Here is a 17,282-nt window from a genome sequence, read left to right as displayed (position 1 = left end):
GTAGGATGTTGATTGCCAGGTGCGGTGGGATAAGGGAGAATGAGGAGTTAGTTTATGGACAGAGTTTCTGATTGGGATGATGAAAGGTTCTGGGGATGGATCATGATGCATGGTTGTACAATATTGTGAATGTATCTGAATTGCACAGCCACTGAATTATACACTTAAAAATGGTTTAAATGGTAATTTTTATATTATGTATTTTTACTATATTTTTTAAAATTTCATTTCTTCATACATGGATTGCATATAACCTTATAACATAAGTTAGGTCATCTATAGAGAATGGCTAGTACTGGTTTTTCTATATTTTTCCTCTAGTGAAATAGTTAGAACATGGTAATCCAATATCCAATCACATGTCCCAGGCATCAATAATGCCCCCATTAAGAACCACAAAAATATCCCTCGTGATAAGATTATGAATATTGCCATAATCATTAAACATCTCCGCATTTAGTTTTTTCCCCCTGGTATTTTCAGTTTTAGGGATCACCTTGGTCTCTGGGCTTTTCAAGAGTAGATATTCAATGGCCTTTTGTGCATTAATGGCTTTATGATGAAAATCATAACAGAAAAGGGTCTGAAATGCTGGCCAAGGGTAATGACAGTGGTTCTGTCTCTCTCTGGCTACCAGATCAGTTTCCCTTGGGATATATAGATTTCATCTGTCACTGAAAACAGATTTTTGGTGATAAAAGGATGATCATGTTTTTCCACTGAATCAAAATACGTTTTTCAGCATCCAGAAACAGACATGTGTTTTTGTTTTGTTTTCTCTCATGTTAGTTTTGTTCCTTCCACAATATTCAGATGTGCAAGAAATTTCACAAGAGAATAATAGATCAGCAGCAAGCTCAAGAGGTGGCAAATTCTTTACAAGTCAACAGGCTCTTAAACCCACGAAAAGACGAGCAAGTTTAAGATCACAAAATGTTAAAGATGAAATTCTATCACAGTGTCCTCTTTTCAGCTCTATTGCAAGTTTAACATAAATATCAATGTTAATTATACTTTTATATGAGTTGAACTTGCTTTAACATCATACACTAAAAGGAATACTCCTTTCATACACAAAATCTGTTACACATCTGGCTTCTTTAAAATGACAGGTGAACATTTCCAGAGCCAAAAAGAATTTAGCAAAGCTAAACTACAGGAAAATGCAAGTTAGTAAGCTTTTCCTTGGTGCTACTGAGTACCAGTGTAAAGTCATCAATTGATACTTAGAAATGGTACAAACACGTTATCTTGATAGTTTCATTTTAGTTTCAACACGAAACGTTGTAGAAAGCATACATGTTTCTGTTACCATTTTCTAGTTTAACTTAATCATGATGATCAGTATTTGGGGTCAAAAGGTAAGTGCCCCAATTCTTTTTTTTTTTTTTTAAGATTTATTTATTTGAGAGAAAGCATGCACACCTGAGCGTGCAAGAGTGGGCAGAGGGTGAGACAGAAACTTCAAGCAGACTGCAGGCTGAGCACCACAGGGCTCTACTTCATGACCCCTGAGATCATGACCTGAGCCAAAACCATGAGTCGGACACTTAAGCAACTGAGCCATCCAGGCTCCCCAAAGTGCCCCAATTCTATTTCAAGATATGCTGTGCGACTCCCATTAGTGTGACCATATTTATGCCACTTCCCTTCCCTTTTATAAGGTTGTGGCTGAAGGTGCTTCTGCTAGTTTTTGAAACCTGGAGTTTTCAATATCTACCATATGCTGAAGACCCCGGTTCATTGATGATCGAAATATTTTAAGGTTAACGGAAAACAAATCAGTATATCTTTTTAATGAAAGGAAAATAATCATAATTTTTAAATGCACACATTTGTAAAATTATAACCAAGAGAATTTCTAACTATAAAAGCATCACTGCCTATGGGAAGAAGAGAACTATATCAGATACATTAAAATCTTAACATAGTTTTTGTGGGTGCCTGGTGGCTCAGTTGGTTAAGCACACACTCAGGTCATGATCTCTAAGACTTGGGATTGAGCCCCATGTGGGGCTCTCTGCTCTGCAAAGAGTCTCTGCTTCTCTTTCTGCCTCCCCCCCGCTCATGCTCACTGTCTCTTTCTCTCTCTCTCAAATAAAAGCTTTAAAAAATATATCTTAACACAACTTTTAAACCTTTTATTAGGACATAAGAAGGGGAAGAAAAATGTTAATCATTGTGAATGAAAAAATAAAATTTAACTTGCTAAAAGCCCAAATCTAAATGTTTGGCAAATTTTTAAAGCAAAACAAACATCAGAAAAGAAATATAATTATTACAAAAACAACCTCAGAAGTCAACTGTAATTTCAAAATAAAAATAAAGTACACACTTTTCATAAGTAGTGAATCCACTGTTGCAGTATTGAAACTCCCATGAGGTCAGTAAGTTTTCTCTTCAAGCAGTCATCTATATTTTGCATTCCATTTGATTTGATCTATTTACAAAATGCTATAATCCACCTTCTTTTCATGGTATAACTGCTGGGGAAAGGGGTCTTCATTCCAATCTGACATTTCTTTTTTGTGTTCCCACTCTCTGGCAATTAAAATACCCACAGTAAAACATTATTACCACGAATTATTTCTGAAACACATTCTTAATTTATTCTATTCTTTCCCTCTTTTCCCTCCATCTTTCTTGACTTATACCCTCCTCTCTTCCATAAATATTTATTAAACAAGATCCTGTTAAAGGAGTGAATTAAAAGCTCTCACTTTCGAATCTCACAAATGAATAGTTAAATCTTGGAGTGGCGGTAATTTTTCTCATGCACTTGCAAGGTCTTTCTCAGCCTTTACCTGGTCCCCAAAGCTACTCCGCTGCTAGCCAGTTCAGGAGGAAATGTTTGGGCATGAAATAGCAGGATTCAGTACCCCAGCTAAATATTGTGCCAATAACATTGACCTCGTTAAAAAACAGATCTTCTCCTCAAACTCTACTTATCCATGAAGAAATCTTGAACGTGTTCATGAAATGACGTCCCACATTGTTTATTTTGGTTGCCCCAGAATTGGGTTCTCAGGTTAAACATTTCATTGCTGTGCCCAGGCTGAACAGAGTATTATCGGCCTGGTCTGATTAGTGCTGAAAAAGGGAAGACCTCTTTATTCAGAATATTCTCCTAAGAAATTAGCCTAAGCTTATTCATTGATTCATGTCAAGCTTTCACCCAGGTAAGACTCAGGTCATTTAAAAAAAATTTATTATTGAAGTATAGCTGATATAAAATGTTATATTCATTGCATGTGTACAATACAGGGATTCCACAATTCTTTTTTTTTTTTTTTTTTTTTTTTTTTAAAGAGAGAGTGAGAGCGAGCAAGCACAGGCAGACAAAGAGGCAGGCAAAGGCAGAGGGAGAAGCAGGCTCCCTGCCGAGCAAGGAGCGCGATGCAGGACTCGATGCCAGGACCCCGGGATCATGACCTGAGCTGAAGGCAGCTGCTTAACCAACTGAGCCACCCAGGCGTCCCGGATTCCACAATTCTGCTCATTCCTTAGTGCTCATTGCAATAATTACAGTCACTATCTGTCACCATACATTATTACAGTATTATAGTCACCGTCTGTCACCATACATTATTATAGTATTAGTGACTGAATTCCCTATGATGTACTTTCTGCCTGTTGACTTATAAACTGCAAGTATGTACATCTTAATCCCCTTTACTTAGTTCATCCACCTTCCTAGCCCTATACCCTTCTGTCAACCAACATTTTGTTCTCTCTACTAATGAGTCTGTTTATGGTTCTCTTTTTTTGTTTTGTTTTGCTTAGATTCCACACAAAAGAGAAATCATATAGTATTTGTCTTTCTCCTTCTGACTTATCTCATTGAACATAATCCCCTCCAGGCCTACCCATTGTGTTGCAAGTGGAAGATGTAATTCTTTTTATGGCTGAGTGATAGCTCATTGTATTCATATATACAAGATCTTTTTTTTTTTCCATTCATCTATTAATAGACACTTAAGTTGCTTCCATATCTTGGCTATTGTAAATAATGCTTTAATAAACACAGGGGTGTATGTATCTTTTTGAATTCATGTTTTCATTTTCTGTGCATATATACCCAGTAGTGAAATTACTGAATGACATGGTATTTCTATGTTTTGAAATCTCTATTTAAACTTGAGTTAGTTAGCATATAGTCTCTTCAGTTTTCCCAATATCAGTTACTGAAAACATTCCCTTTTTCCCATTACATATTTTTATCTCCTTTGTCATAGACTGATTAGGTAAGTTCCACTGATCTATGCCAGTAGCATACTGGTTTGATTACTATTGTTTAGAGTGTATCTTGGAATCTAGGGTTGTGATACCTTCAGCTTTGGTCTTATCTCTCAGGATTGCTTTCCTATTCAGGGTCTTTTGTGCTGCATACAAATTTTTGGATTATTCTAGTTCTGTAAAAGAAAAAAAAAAGATACTGTTTTGGTAGGGATTGCATTGAATCTGTAGATTGTTCAGTGTAATATGGACATTTTAACAATATTCTTCCAATCCATGAGCATGGGCTATCTTTTCATTTGTGAAATTCTCAGTTTCCTTTATCAATGTCCTACAGTTCTTTTCAGAGTACACTTCTTTCATTTCTTTCATTAAGTTTATCCCTAGGTATTTTATCCTTTTTGGTAAACTTGTCAATGGAGTTGTTAATTTCTCTTTCTGACACTTCATTATTAGTGTATAGAAATGCAGTCAATTTCTGTAAATTTTATATCTTGCAACTTTACTGAATTCATTTATTATTTCTAGTCATTTCTTGGTGGAGTCTTTAGGGTTTTCTATGTACAGTATCATGTCATTTGCAAATACTGGTAGTTTTACTTCTTTATTACCAATTTAGAAGCCTTTTATTTCTTTCTGTTGTCTGATGACTGTGGCTAGGACTTCTAATACTATGTTAAGTATGGTGGGGAGAGTGGACATCTTTGTCTTATTCCTGATCTTAGAGGAATCACTCAGCTTTTCACCATTGAGTATGAGGTGAACTGTGGGTTTGTCCTAGATGGCCCTTTATTTTGAGGTAAATAGTTGCTAAGCCTACCTTGAGAGTGTTTATCACGAATGTATGTTGAATTTTGTCAAGTGCTTTTTCTGCATCTATTAAGATAATCATAGGGGCGCCGGAGTAGCTCAGTCTGTTGAGCGTCTGCCTTCAGCTCAGGTCATGATCCCAGGGTCCTGGGACTGAGGCCCATGTAGGGCTCCCTGCTCAGTGGAGAGTCTGTTTCTGCCTCTCTCCCAGCTTATATTTGATTGAGAGTTTTTTTTTTATTACCAATTTAATTTTATTACTGGTAATCAGTCTGTTTGAATTTTCTATTTCTCTCTAATTCAGTTTTGAAATACTATGTTCCCAAGAATTTATCCATTTTTTTCTAGGTTTCCCAATTTGTTCACATACAATTTTTAATAGTATTCTCATAATCCCTTCTGTACTGAGAAGCTTAGGGAATAAAATTATGACCATTATACACCTAACCGCTATTTCTGCTTCTGTACCTTCACTTGCTAACCCATGAGGAGATGGAAAAATACCAGCAGACTTTCTATAGACACTCTGTAACCACACATTCCCCTGCCCAGAATTGAACCTGACAGAATGGCCGCTCCTGGATCTCCCACCCGGCTCTGGGCCGAGAGATAACAGCCATCTGGCGCCAGAGAAACCCCCACCCAGAACTGGACGTGACAAAAAGACTGCTCCCGGACCCCCCACCCAGCTCTGGGTGCAAGAGATAATAGTGATCTGGCGCCCAGCGGCTTGACAGGGAGACCCCGGCCAATCCTGAGGTGACACATACCCTAGTGACGCCAACTAAGCAGTTTGAAGAATGACAGCCCTTTGACCTACCCAATAATCTGTTCGCAGCCTTTTCCCGCTCTGTAGCACGCCAGTCATTTTATAGAGTTGCTTTTTGATTTTCCCGCGCTACGTGGCAATTTGTCACAAGATACTATGATGTATGCTAAGTCCCTGCCTCCCCAAAAATAGTGTATAAAAAGATGTTGTGGTCCCGCGCACGGGACCTCTTAGTGTCACCAGCAACGAGTGCACGGAGGTCCGGGTTCGAACTGGTAATAAATGACCCCTTGTTGTTTGGCTTTGACTCTGGACTCTGGTGGTGGTCTTTGGGGGGTCTCGGAATTTGGGCATTTCAGTACCTGTGGAATTGGTTGTTATTTCTCCCTTTCATTTTTACTTTGAGTCCTCTCTTGTTCTTAATGAACTGGCTATCGATTTTATTTATTTTTTTCAAATAATCTGCTCTAATTTCATTGATCTTATCTATTTTTTAATCTCTATTTAACTTATACTCTGATCTTTATTATTTCCTTTCTTTACTGAGCTTGGGCCTTTGCCCTCTTTTTTAAGTTCCTTTAGGTGTAAGGTTAGATTGTTTTAGATTTTATTTTATGAGCTAGGCCTGTATTGCTATAAACTTTCTCATAGAACTGTTTTTATCGTGTCTCAAAGATTTTGGACCATTGTTTCCATTTTCATTTGTCCACAAGTATTTTATTTCTTTGATTTCTTTGTTAGCCCATTGGTTATTTAGCAGCATGTTGTTTAGCCTTGATGTTTTGCATTTTTGCATTTTCTTCTTGTAATTAATTTCTCTTTTCATAATATTTTCATCAGAAAAAACGCTCAATAGGATTTCAATCTTAAATTTACTAAAACTTGTTTTATGGCCCAACATGTGATCTGTAGAATGTCCCATGCACATTTGAAAGGAATACACATTCTGCTGTTTATGGATAAAATGTCTTGTATGTATCTGTGACGTCTATCTGGTCTAATGTATCACTCAATGCCCCTGTTTCTTTATTGAATTTTCTGTCTGAATTCTATAGCCACTGATGTAAGGGGGGGGGTGATCAAAGTCCCCTTCCAGTATTGTTACAGTTTCTCAATCTGTAAATTTTTATTTTATGCATTTAGGTGCTCCTCCAGTAGGTGCATGGATATTTACAGTTGTTACATCCTTTTGTTAGAGTAATCCTTTTATCAGTATGTAATACCCTTCTTTATCTCTGGTTAGTTTTCAAGTCTATTTTGTTGGATATAAGTTGTGCTACCACAGCTTTTTCTTTTTTTACCTTTTTGTTTCCATTTGCATGGAATATCTTTTTCCAGCCCTTATGGTTTCAGTCTGCATATGGCTTTAGGTCTGAACGGAGTCTCATGTAGGCAGCATATAGATGGATCTTGTTTTATTTTTTGTTTGTTGTTTTTTAACTCACTGTCCTACTCCATCTTTTAATTGGAGCGTTTAGAGGATTTACACTTTGAGTAACTCTTGATACGTGTATATATATGACATTACTGGCTTTTTGTTTGTTTTTCTTTTTATAGTTCTCTTGCTCTCTTGAGTTTTGATGCTTGGATTACATTCTCATTTTTTGTGTATCAATAAGTCTTTGATTTATGATTACCATGGGGTTCAAATGTAATATCTTACATGTACAGCAATTGATAGTATGTTGATGGTCACTTAAATTTGAGCACATTCTAAAAACACTGCATTTTTACTGCTTCCTCCATGTTTTATGTATGATGTCATTTTACATCTTTTTTATTTTTGTATCCCTTGATCAGCTTTTAGATATAATTGATTTTTACTACTTTTATGTTTCAATCTCCGTACTAGCTTTGTAAATAATTATTCTACATTTACTCTGTTTGCTTTTACCAGTGAAACTTTTTTTTTCATAATTTTCTTCTAGTTATGGCCTTTTCTTTCCATTTAAAAAAAAATTCTCCTGAACATTTCTTGACAGGCCAGTTTAGTGATGAACTCCTTTAACTTTAGTTCATCTGGAAAAGTCTTTATATTTCCTTTTAATCCTGAGTAATAATCTGGCAGAGTATTCTTTGCTGAATATTTCTTCCTTTGAACACTTTGATTATGTCATGCCATTCTCTTCTGGCCTGCAAAGTTTCTGTTGAAAAATCAGCTCATAGCCTTATGGAATTTCTCTTGTACATTACTAGCTTCATTTCTCTTGCTGCTTTTAAGAGTCTGTCTTTATCTTTGATTTTGCTTTTTAAATTGTTGTGTGTCTTGGTATGGACCTCCTTGGGTTCAGCTTGTTTGGGGCTCACCTGCTTTGAATCCAGATGTCTGTTACCTTCCCCCAGATTAGGGAAGTTAAAGGTTATGATTTCTTTAGGTTTTCCACCCCATTCCCTCTCTCTCTCTCCACTTGGAAGAAAATAACATTCACATTATACTTGATGATGTCACACAGTCTCTTACAGTATTTTTACTATTTATTTATTTATTTATTATCTTGCTGTTCAGCATGGTTGCTTTCCACTTTGTCTTTCACATCAGTGATCCATTCTTTAGCATCCTCTAATTTGCTGCTGATTCCCTTTGCTGTATATTTTATTTCAGTTATGTATTTTTTTAAGATTTTATTTATTTATTTGACAGACAGAGATCACAAGTAGGCAGAGAGGCAGACAGAGAGGGGGAAGCAGGCTCCCTGCTGAGCAGAGAGCCCGACGCAGGGCTCCATCCCAGGACCCTGAGATCATGACCTGAGCCGAAGACAGAGGCTTTAACCCACTGAGACACTCAGGCCCCCAGTTATGTATTCTTTAGCTCTGACTGATTACTTTCATGTTTTTTATCTCTTTGCTGAAGTTCTTACTGAGTTCATCAACATTTCTTTCAAGTCCAGTGAATATTTTTATGACCAGGAGTTTGAACTTTTTATCAGGCATATTGCTTATCTTTGTTTCATTTATCTCCTTTTTTGTGATTTTTTTTTCTTATTCTTCATTTGGAATATAGTCCTCTGTTTCTTCATTTCGTTTATCTTTCTGTGTTTGTTTCTATGTATTAGGTCAGCTATCTCTCCTGGTCTTGGAAAATAATGGCCTTATATAGAAGGATTTCTGTGGTGCTCTGTAGCATAATCTCCTTTGGTCACCAGAGCCAGGCCCTCCATGGGTTTCCCCTGTGTAGGCTACATGTGACATCCTGTTATGGCTGAGCCATAATTACTATAGGCATGTTGGTGGTTTAAGCTTATCCTCAGCCCAACTTGCTATAATGACCCACTTTTCTTCTTGTGGGAACACTGGTGGGCCAGGTTTGCCACTTGTGGGCCTAGAAGACTCAGCTACAGACCCACTGGTGCATGGGACCAGCCCTCAGCTCACCTGTCTGCTATTAGCCACTGTAACAGTTATCGAGTCATCGAAGAGCAGGGCACAGGATTCTCTGCACAGGCAGCTGAGCGGACCAGCTGCAGGAAATGTGGGATGCCAGTGTGTGTGCTTAGTTTCCCCACTCTTCAGTGTAGGAAGGGCTGCCCACTGGATGTAGCTCGGAGGAGTGCCTGTTGGGGCAAGTGGGTTGGGTGAGACAGGTTTGCTGGGGAATGCTAGGATGGGTCATGAGGTGCTAGCAAGGGATGGAAAGTGTTAGAACTGGCTCCGGTAAGCATTTGGCTACGCAGCCTGGGGGAGTGTAAGAAAAACGGCACCTACCAGAACTTTCATTCCTGTAGAAAGCTCCGATAGATCCCTGCCCCACCCCAGCAGCACACATCCTAAAATTAGTAATAAATCTCCTTCACATATACCCCAGACACTTCTCAAACTGCTATTCCTGTACTATGTCTCAGGCTGTTATCTAGTGGCTAGCTCCTTAAGTGATGGGACTCCATTTCCTATTGCCTTCTGGCTCTCCTGGAGTTAAATCCTGATGATTTTCAAAGCCCGATGTTACAGACACTGGTCTTCCCATTGCAGGTCTCTAAGATCAGGGATGTCCAATGTGGAATCTGATTCTTTTGTTCCTTGGTGCTTGTGATGTCCTTCCCATTTGTGGTCATTTATGCAAGGGGTTGGTTTCCAGTGGCATCTTCACCCCTCCTACCCTTTTTGATGTGGCCTTCTCTCTACAACGAGCTGTGGGAGATCTCTTCTGCCAGTCTTCAGATGGTTTTCGGAGTTAGTTGCAGTACATATAGTTACCGCCTCATTATGTCCATGGGACGAGATGAACTCCGGGTCCTCCTAATCTACTATCTTTCCTCTCTCAGGAATCAGGTCATTTATATATTTTCCCACTTAAACAGCATATCCTTTTTGTCATCTACCTGCATTGTTGGGACTTGTGGTATAAGTTTAAGAATTTAAATTCATGCATGTTGAATTATATCAGGTTTATAAATGGCTCAAAAATAATAAATTTGGCATTATCTTCTAAGGAACTTCCTGATATTACTAGAAATTATGGTTCAGGAAATAGGGAAACCATAGAAGTGTTAAGAGGACTCAAGTTGTCTTCAGCCTAAGAACTTCCTTTGGTGTAAAAGTTGGGCTGGATGATGACTGCCATGGCAGAGAGAAGAGATCTGTCTTTTTCATAAACTGTGAGCTTTCAGTGGGCTCATGATTTATTTAAATGTTCTCCACAGGGTTTTGTAAAGTTCTTTGCATACAGTTGGTCCTCAGTAAACATTTTCTGAATACTTGGAAAATGGGCAATAGGTAAATGCCTACACCATTGAATGCTAGAACAAGAGGCATTTGCTTTTTCTGAACTTCACTTTATTTCCAGTATAGCAGGAACATTGCTGTTGTGAGTGAGATGGCTTTGTACTTACCACTGAATTTCCCGTGATAAAACTGAAAATATCCACAGAAATTGCTAGTTCATAGAACTTTAATCAAGATGGTTTGGCTGAAACACTGAGAAGCCACTGAAGAAATTTTCTAACTCAGTAGCTTATCTGAGACATTTTCACATTACCCAATTATTGAATCATCAGGAATGAATCTTAAGTTTAAATCAAAATAACCTGTACATTTTGAGAGTAGGCAGCTGAAATGAAGGGTTCTGTAGAATTTTAGATCTGACTCAAGGTGAAAATTCATTAAAATTTATATGAAAATAATTTCTAAGAATAAAATCCTTCCTGCAAAACCCAAGATGATTGGTACTCTTTATCCCAAGAAATGAAAGATGAAAATGGTTAATGTCAATTTTCTCAGAGTAAGAATGTCTTTTAGATTGATAAATTGTGAACACAGCAAGTAACTGCACAATAGACCTACTGTTACATGGTAAGATCTCAATGGAGGTAAAGTTCCTTGTCATTTCCTCCCCTACGTTTGACCTTCAAAAAATGGGAAAATAAATTAGCCTGATATCTGCCCAGATATTAAAATAAAAATCACTGGCTTAGAGAGATTGAGACCCTCAACTCTCTGCAATTTTTTTTCCTTTTTTCTTTACCTTTACCTTAAAATGTTTAAGATATTCTGAGAAAGTAAATGGGTCAGGATTCTGGAAAACTGTTCTCTTGGTAATAGCAGGGATCCAAAGATCCGGAAAGAGACATGTGCAATGGAGAGATATCGGTTAAGAGGTAAAAGCTCTGAGTGAGAAGATGACTAAGCTCTGGGGATCTAATGTATGGCATGGTAACTATAGTTAATGTATTATAGGCTTGAAATTGGCTGAGAAAGCAAATCTTAGGTGTTGTTATAACACACACAGGCACCTGGCTAGCTCAGCTGGTAGAACATGTGACACTTGATCTCAGGGTTGTAAGTCTGAGCTCCATGTTGGATGTAGAGATTACTTAAAGATTTATAAAGTATAAAAATACGAACTATGTGAGGTGATGGATAGGTTACTCAGCTTGACTATGGTAACCATTTAACAGTGTATATTTATATCAAAATATATACTTTAATGTGTATCATTTTTGTCAGTCACACCTCAATAAAGCTGGGAAAAAATAGTTCTGGGGTGGGACGCCTAGGTGGCTCAGTTGGTTAAGCAGCTGCCTTCAGCTCGGGTCATGATCCCAGCATCCTGGGATCGAGTCCCACATTGGGCTCCTTGCTTGGCAGGGAGCCTGCTTCTCCCTCTGCCTCTGCCTGCCACTCTGTCTGCCTATGCTCACTCTCGCTCCTCTCTCTTTGACAAATAAATAAATAAAATCTTTTTAAAAAAAAAAATAGTTCTGGGGTGAGGTCCAAGAATTTGGATTTCTAACAAACTTTCAAGTGAAGTTGAAGCTAATCCAAGGACATTAATTTGAGAACCTTGTCCTAAATTCTTACATCCCTCTTCCTTATTTTATCCCACCCAAAAACATCTTCTGTGCTGGCTGTTTTATTCTCCTAGGTAAAATACTTCCATGACTTTCCATTATCCACCTACTGTATTAGGACCAAGCTCCTTTGCTGGCTTACAACCTCCTATGAGCATTCACTTCTCCAGCCTCCTCTTCATGTACTCTCCACCTTCACAGGACACCCGCCCAACCCCCAGAGGCTATTCTCTGTATTTTAGCATCTCCTTGAGAGTAGGACTTAGGTCACTTATTCATTATAATGTCTTAATTGTCTAGCACTGTGAGCTTCACCTCAAGATACAGGTCTTAGCAATTAAGATGGTGACTATATCTGGTCAACTAAATTCAATCCATCGACATAAAATCCATCTAGGGAAATGAAGGGCTTCCAGAGCCAGAGCAACAGAGACCTCCAGGAGGGACAAAGGAAGTAGTTTCCAAAATTGAGAAAGATTGCCTGAATCCCAGGCAAGTAAGAATAATATTCTGCTCATCAAGGGCACCAGAGGACGGCAGAAGTGAGGGGCCAAGGTGTCTGGACAGTGACAGTTGGGTGGAGTGGCGGAGTCATGGAGACAGGGCTATAGCCTCTTGAGAATAAAGTAGATTGGGATTCCAGTTCCAATTTGGTCATTTGCTTTGTGTAACTTACCTTGGCCAAGCTATTTAATATGTCTGTGCTTAAATGTGAAATGAGCCTAATGGTCATTCCAGTGTTTCTACTAAGGATCCTATCAGATCTATCTTTGGCACATGGTTAAAATTTGTCTCAGTAGGGAACTTGGTCTTCTGAAATTTGAAACATACTTCCATATCTATCCCAGGTAAGATTGAAGTTGATAAAAGACGCCGATACCTGGCTGCCTTGTAAATCTGAATATTAAAACCAGACATTGGGACATTAAAAATAGGATTAAAGATAGGTATAAAGGCATTCGTTTCAGTGTGTCTTCTCTTAGTATTAAGCATGCATATGTATATGTAATTATATATATATATACGTTTTGCATTTCAGTAGGAGATCTGTAATAAATCATGATAGAAACTGAAAGATGAATTATCAACTAACTATGTTTCTAGTATGAAGTCCTCTCATGTAGTAACCTTTGTTTATTTTCCCATCATGATTATCAATAAAACCCTTAAAATTAAAAAAAAAAATTAACTTTGAAGTAGTGAGTATTTGAGGAGGTAGCATCTGATTTGGTATCCAGGCTTGAGAGAGAGAACACTTAGTGACAAAATGTATTTATTATGTTAACAAATGAAAGAGAAACAGGCTTAGTCCTTGGACTTGTGGAAAGGAATGAGGTCATAGAACCTGACTTGGGCCTAAAAATGGGGTTTAGAATTTAATGATAGAATCTCTGAGAACTCTTAGATATGGAATTAACTATGAATCCAACCATTCCTTATATCTGCACTTGATCAGCTGTGAGGAAATTTACATCTCTGCTTCCATGCAGTGGTAGAAAAAACCAGACAGTTTGAATGAAGCAGGGAATCCCAAAGTAAGTGTGTCTATTAGAAAGTAAAACAGGGTCAGGCCTATTATTGTCACAAATAGAGTCCACTTTAGAAGCATAATTGGACCCAAAATACATGAAGCTGTGCCAGACCAGGAATTTGGGGTTTCCTATGAACAGGCAGGAAAGTGTATAACGAGAGTTCTCCCAACCCAGGCTACAATGATGACCATCTCAAGAGGGAGCCATATGTGGCAAACGGGGAAAATGGAATCAGCCTGGGTAGATTGTTCCTGGAGAGTTAAGACATGGCCTCTGTGTGTGCATGATTATGTCCCCTTCTGTTATTAGTAAAGTATTTTTTTTTTAAAGTCTAGTGTGTTTTGTCTGAGCCATAGGATAAAGGAATTTTTCCATACCTTGGTCAGCAAATCAAAGACTGAAGGTGACAGGGATGAAAGGGAAATCTTACAGAAATGTAGGGTCAGTTTTGCCCTGCACTCTGCCCTTGTATCATCACCATGTTTAAAATGGATTTGAATGTTAATTTCTAGGCTACTATGTTATCCTACTTGGTGTTCTGAACTCACATCACAAACACAAGGCTTCTCTAGAGCAGCAACTACCAAACTGTGGAACCAAAATACCTTCAAATGATCCATTAAACTGTTCCATGGTCAAATAATTATGAAGTTCCGCATTCTATCCCTACTTGAAGGGATAGATACTACGGTTACTGAAAAGGGGCTGCAAAGAAACCTACTTAATTATCTTCCCAGATTGCATTGCACTTATTTTTCCATTCAACAGTGGAGAATCTTCTGGGTGGTAGATATCACACTAGGCTGTGAGACAAAATGGTGACCCTCCATGGCTTCCTATCATGTATAGATGGCTTCTAAGCTCTGCCCATACCTCTGACCTTCTCTCTCCTTTATTCATTGTATGGCAGCCTCAGTGGTTTCCTTCACAGTTCCTGGAACATTCCAGCATGCTCTTGCCTCTGTTCATAAACCCTCTCTTGGGGATGTGGTTTCCCCCCAAATTCACCCCACTCACTTCCTCATTTCATTCAAGGTGCTGTTCAAGTGTCTCATTCTCAGGTTTGCATTCAAGACAGGCCTTACCTGGCCTCTTTTAAAATAGCATTCACCAGCGGTATGTGGATGGCCCAGTCAAGCATCCAACTCTGGATTTCAGATCGGATCATGATCTCAGGGTGGTGAGGTCAAACCCTGTGTCATGCTCCATGTTGAGTGTGGAGTCTGCTTAAGATTCTCTTTTTCTCTCCCTTAGCCCCTCCTTCTCACCCCTACATGTGTTCTTTCTCCCTTTCTCTCTAAAAAAAAAAAAATTTAAAAAAAAAGAAAGAAATGGCATTCATCTTTACATTAAAATTCTTTATTCTGGTGACTTTGTTACAAACCTGCTTGTTGTCTTTTTCTCCCACTAGGCTGTTGAATTCCAAAAACCTACAGCTATGCCTGGAAGGTAGAAAGTCCTAACTATTGATAAATTGAATAAATAAAAGTTGAAAAAATAGTTATGATTATTGCCTCACAGAGCTTACAGTTCAGAAGATTAAAAAATGTTTGAAATTTAATGGTATGATGAGTATTGTCATTGGGGTTATAAAATGCCAGAGCTGAGAAGCAGCATGGTCTTCTCGTGAAATAGAAGTTGAGTTTACCTGCCAGAGCAAGGCTGCGTAAGGGTGAGATGAACAGGCTTCAGAACTGGGCAAGTCTTTGAAAACATTAAGGAGTCTGGATTTCATCCCTAGAGCAATGAGCTCATACGACAGGTTTTAAGCAAAGAAAAGTCATTTAGATTTTGGAAACATTAGTCAGGGTGCAGTGTGGAAGTAGATTAAAGGAAACAAGACTGTGACCAAGGAAATCAGCTCTGGAGATTGTTAAAATAATCTAATGGAGGTACAAGGGTAGTTCATACGATGATGGAGGCAACAGCAATGAAGAGAAATGACAGAGTTCAGGAGCTATATGGGAGGTAAAATTCATAGGATTTGGTGATTTAATGTACAAAGTGAAGCAATTAAACAATGATACCATTCACCTCCTCCTTTCTCCCCCCCCCTTTTTTTTACATAGTATCTTTAATATCCTGTAGGATTGGTATTCCATGGACTATATTATAGAAACACAGTATCTAAAAAGTTACCAGATCTAGAAGTATTACAAACCATGGCGAAACCATGGCAAACTATGGGCAGGTGTAAAATGCATCATTGGTTATACTCCTTAAAATGACAAGTGAAGAGATGACTTATATGAGGCCCTGTGAGCATCCTTGCTGCTGAACGGACTCTGAGCAGTGGAGGGATTTATAACCCAATCAACATTCATTGATCTAAGGGAGCTTGATTAGGAAAAGTTTCTAGGCAGAACTGGTCTGAACACAAGCCCCCCTGTTTACCTGTGGAAAAGACTTCTTTTCTTCCTTTCTAAGATGGAAAATGTTTCCATTGCTGGGGATCCTGTGGTCAGGGCCTCACAGGGAACATGTGGAGGCCTCATGCAGTAGAAGGCTTCTTGGTCTCGATAATCCAGGTATTTCCAAAAATTCAGCACTTGAGTTTAGGGTCAGACCACACTCAGAGGATCCAGGAAGTGTCACTGTCAAACTGGCCTGTGAAGGTCACCCTGTCATGGCCTTGGTTCCCTGCCCTCCCAAGAGCTGATCCCCTTCACTGGGATGGATGAGCAGGAGAGACAGAGAGACCTGACTCTCCCAGAGCAAAGTGACACTGACTAGGTACTGTTGTTGAAGTCTGTCACCTTTCCTGAAGCACCCGCCTTCAGGGCTGGGGAGGACATCCTGGCCCTCAGGACATCCCCACCATATTCCTTCCTGTATCCCAAATGGTCCCTCACCTCCAGCAGGATGTCTAGTGGATGCCCTCTGCAGTAGGCATCTTGAGGGGAGAAGATGGTGGCTGTGCTGTGTGTGGCACTGGTGATGGGGTTCCCATTGGTGAAAGGTCTGCGTGGGATCAGCTGGTCTAGTTTCTCCATGATTTCTTTTATTCTCAGCTCAGACTCTGTTAGTGAAACTGCTGAATCCAGTGGTACTTCAAAGGGTAAGGACTTTCTGAACATATTCTACTGCTTCAGAAAAGTAGGGATTCTCAAATTGAACAAGAACTGAAGTGTTCAGGGAAAAGGAGTATATATATTATCAACAAATAATATAGCTTCTTTCCAGTATAAATTATTATGGTCTGGGTTGTACACATTTCAGTAGATATAATCACAGATCAAAAATGGATTCTAACAGTTTTCAGATTTGGAATCCTAGGAATCAATTTCCATGAAATATGACTTCCTCTGCTGCCAATAGATGTTTTTGTTTTGAAAGTCACTGGCTTAAAATTAATTATATAAAATAAAGATAGAGTATTTTGTGATGTATTGAAACTAAACTGCACCTTTAATCAAAAGGATCCTGTGGGTCTCACTTCCCTGAAGTGGGAGTTTGGGTGCTGAGGAAATACCAGCTGAGCCCACATGTGTGGGTTTGTATCCTGTTTTGTTCATTAGGTCATGGTCTACATATTCTTCCTTCAATATACCACTCCAGCTTCTCAACACACAAAGGATATGAGTTACGTATAGTGCTCCTAACAATATAGAGACAAATATTTGATCAAATGAAATAGGTTTAGTTGAC

The 17,282-nt window shown here is 38.7% G+C and overlaps 1 protein-coding gene across 1 annotated transcript; it reads right to left on the bottom strand.

Moving 5' to 3' along the window:
- Nucleotides 1-355: 355 nt before the first annotated feature.
- On the bottom strand, nt 356-16,711 carry NXPE2 (neurexophilin and PC-esterase domain family member 2). Its single transcript, XM_044260172.1, is given in 10 exon segments — nt 356-558; nt 561-716; nt 719-779; nt 2,342-2,541; nt 11,096-11,157; nt 16,029-16,165; nt 16,167-16,212; nt 16,214-16,295; nt 16,298-16,372; nt 16,375-16,711. Coding segments are annotated over 10 exon segments (1,359 nt in total).
- Nucleotides 16,712-17,282: the final 571 nt, after the last annotated feature.

The sequence above is a fragment of the Neovison vison genome, chromosome 7 (assembly GCF_020171115.1).
Source record: "Neovison vison isolate M4711 chromosome 7, ASM_NN_V1, whole genome shotgun sequence".
NCBI lineage: Eukaryota > Metazoa > Chordata > Mammalia > Carnivora > Mustelidae > Neogale > Neogale vison.
This window is presented reverse-complemented; position numbering and strand designations above follow the sequence as displayed.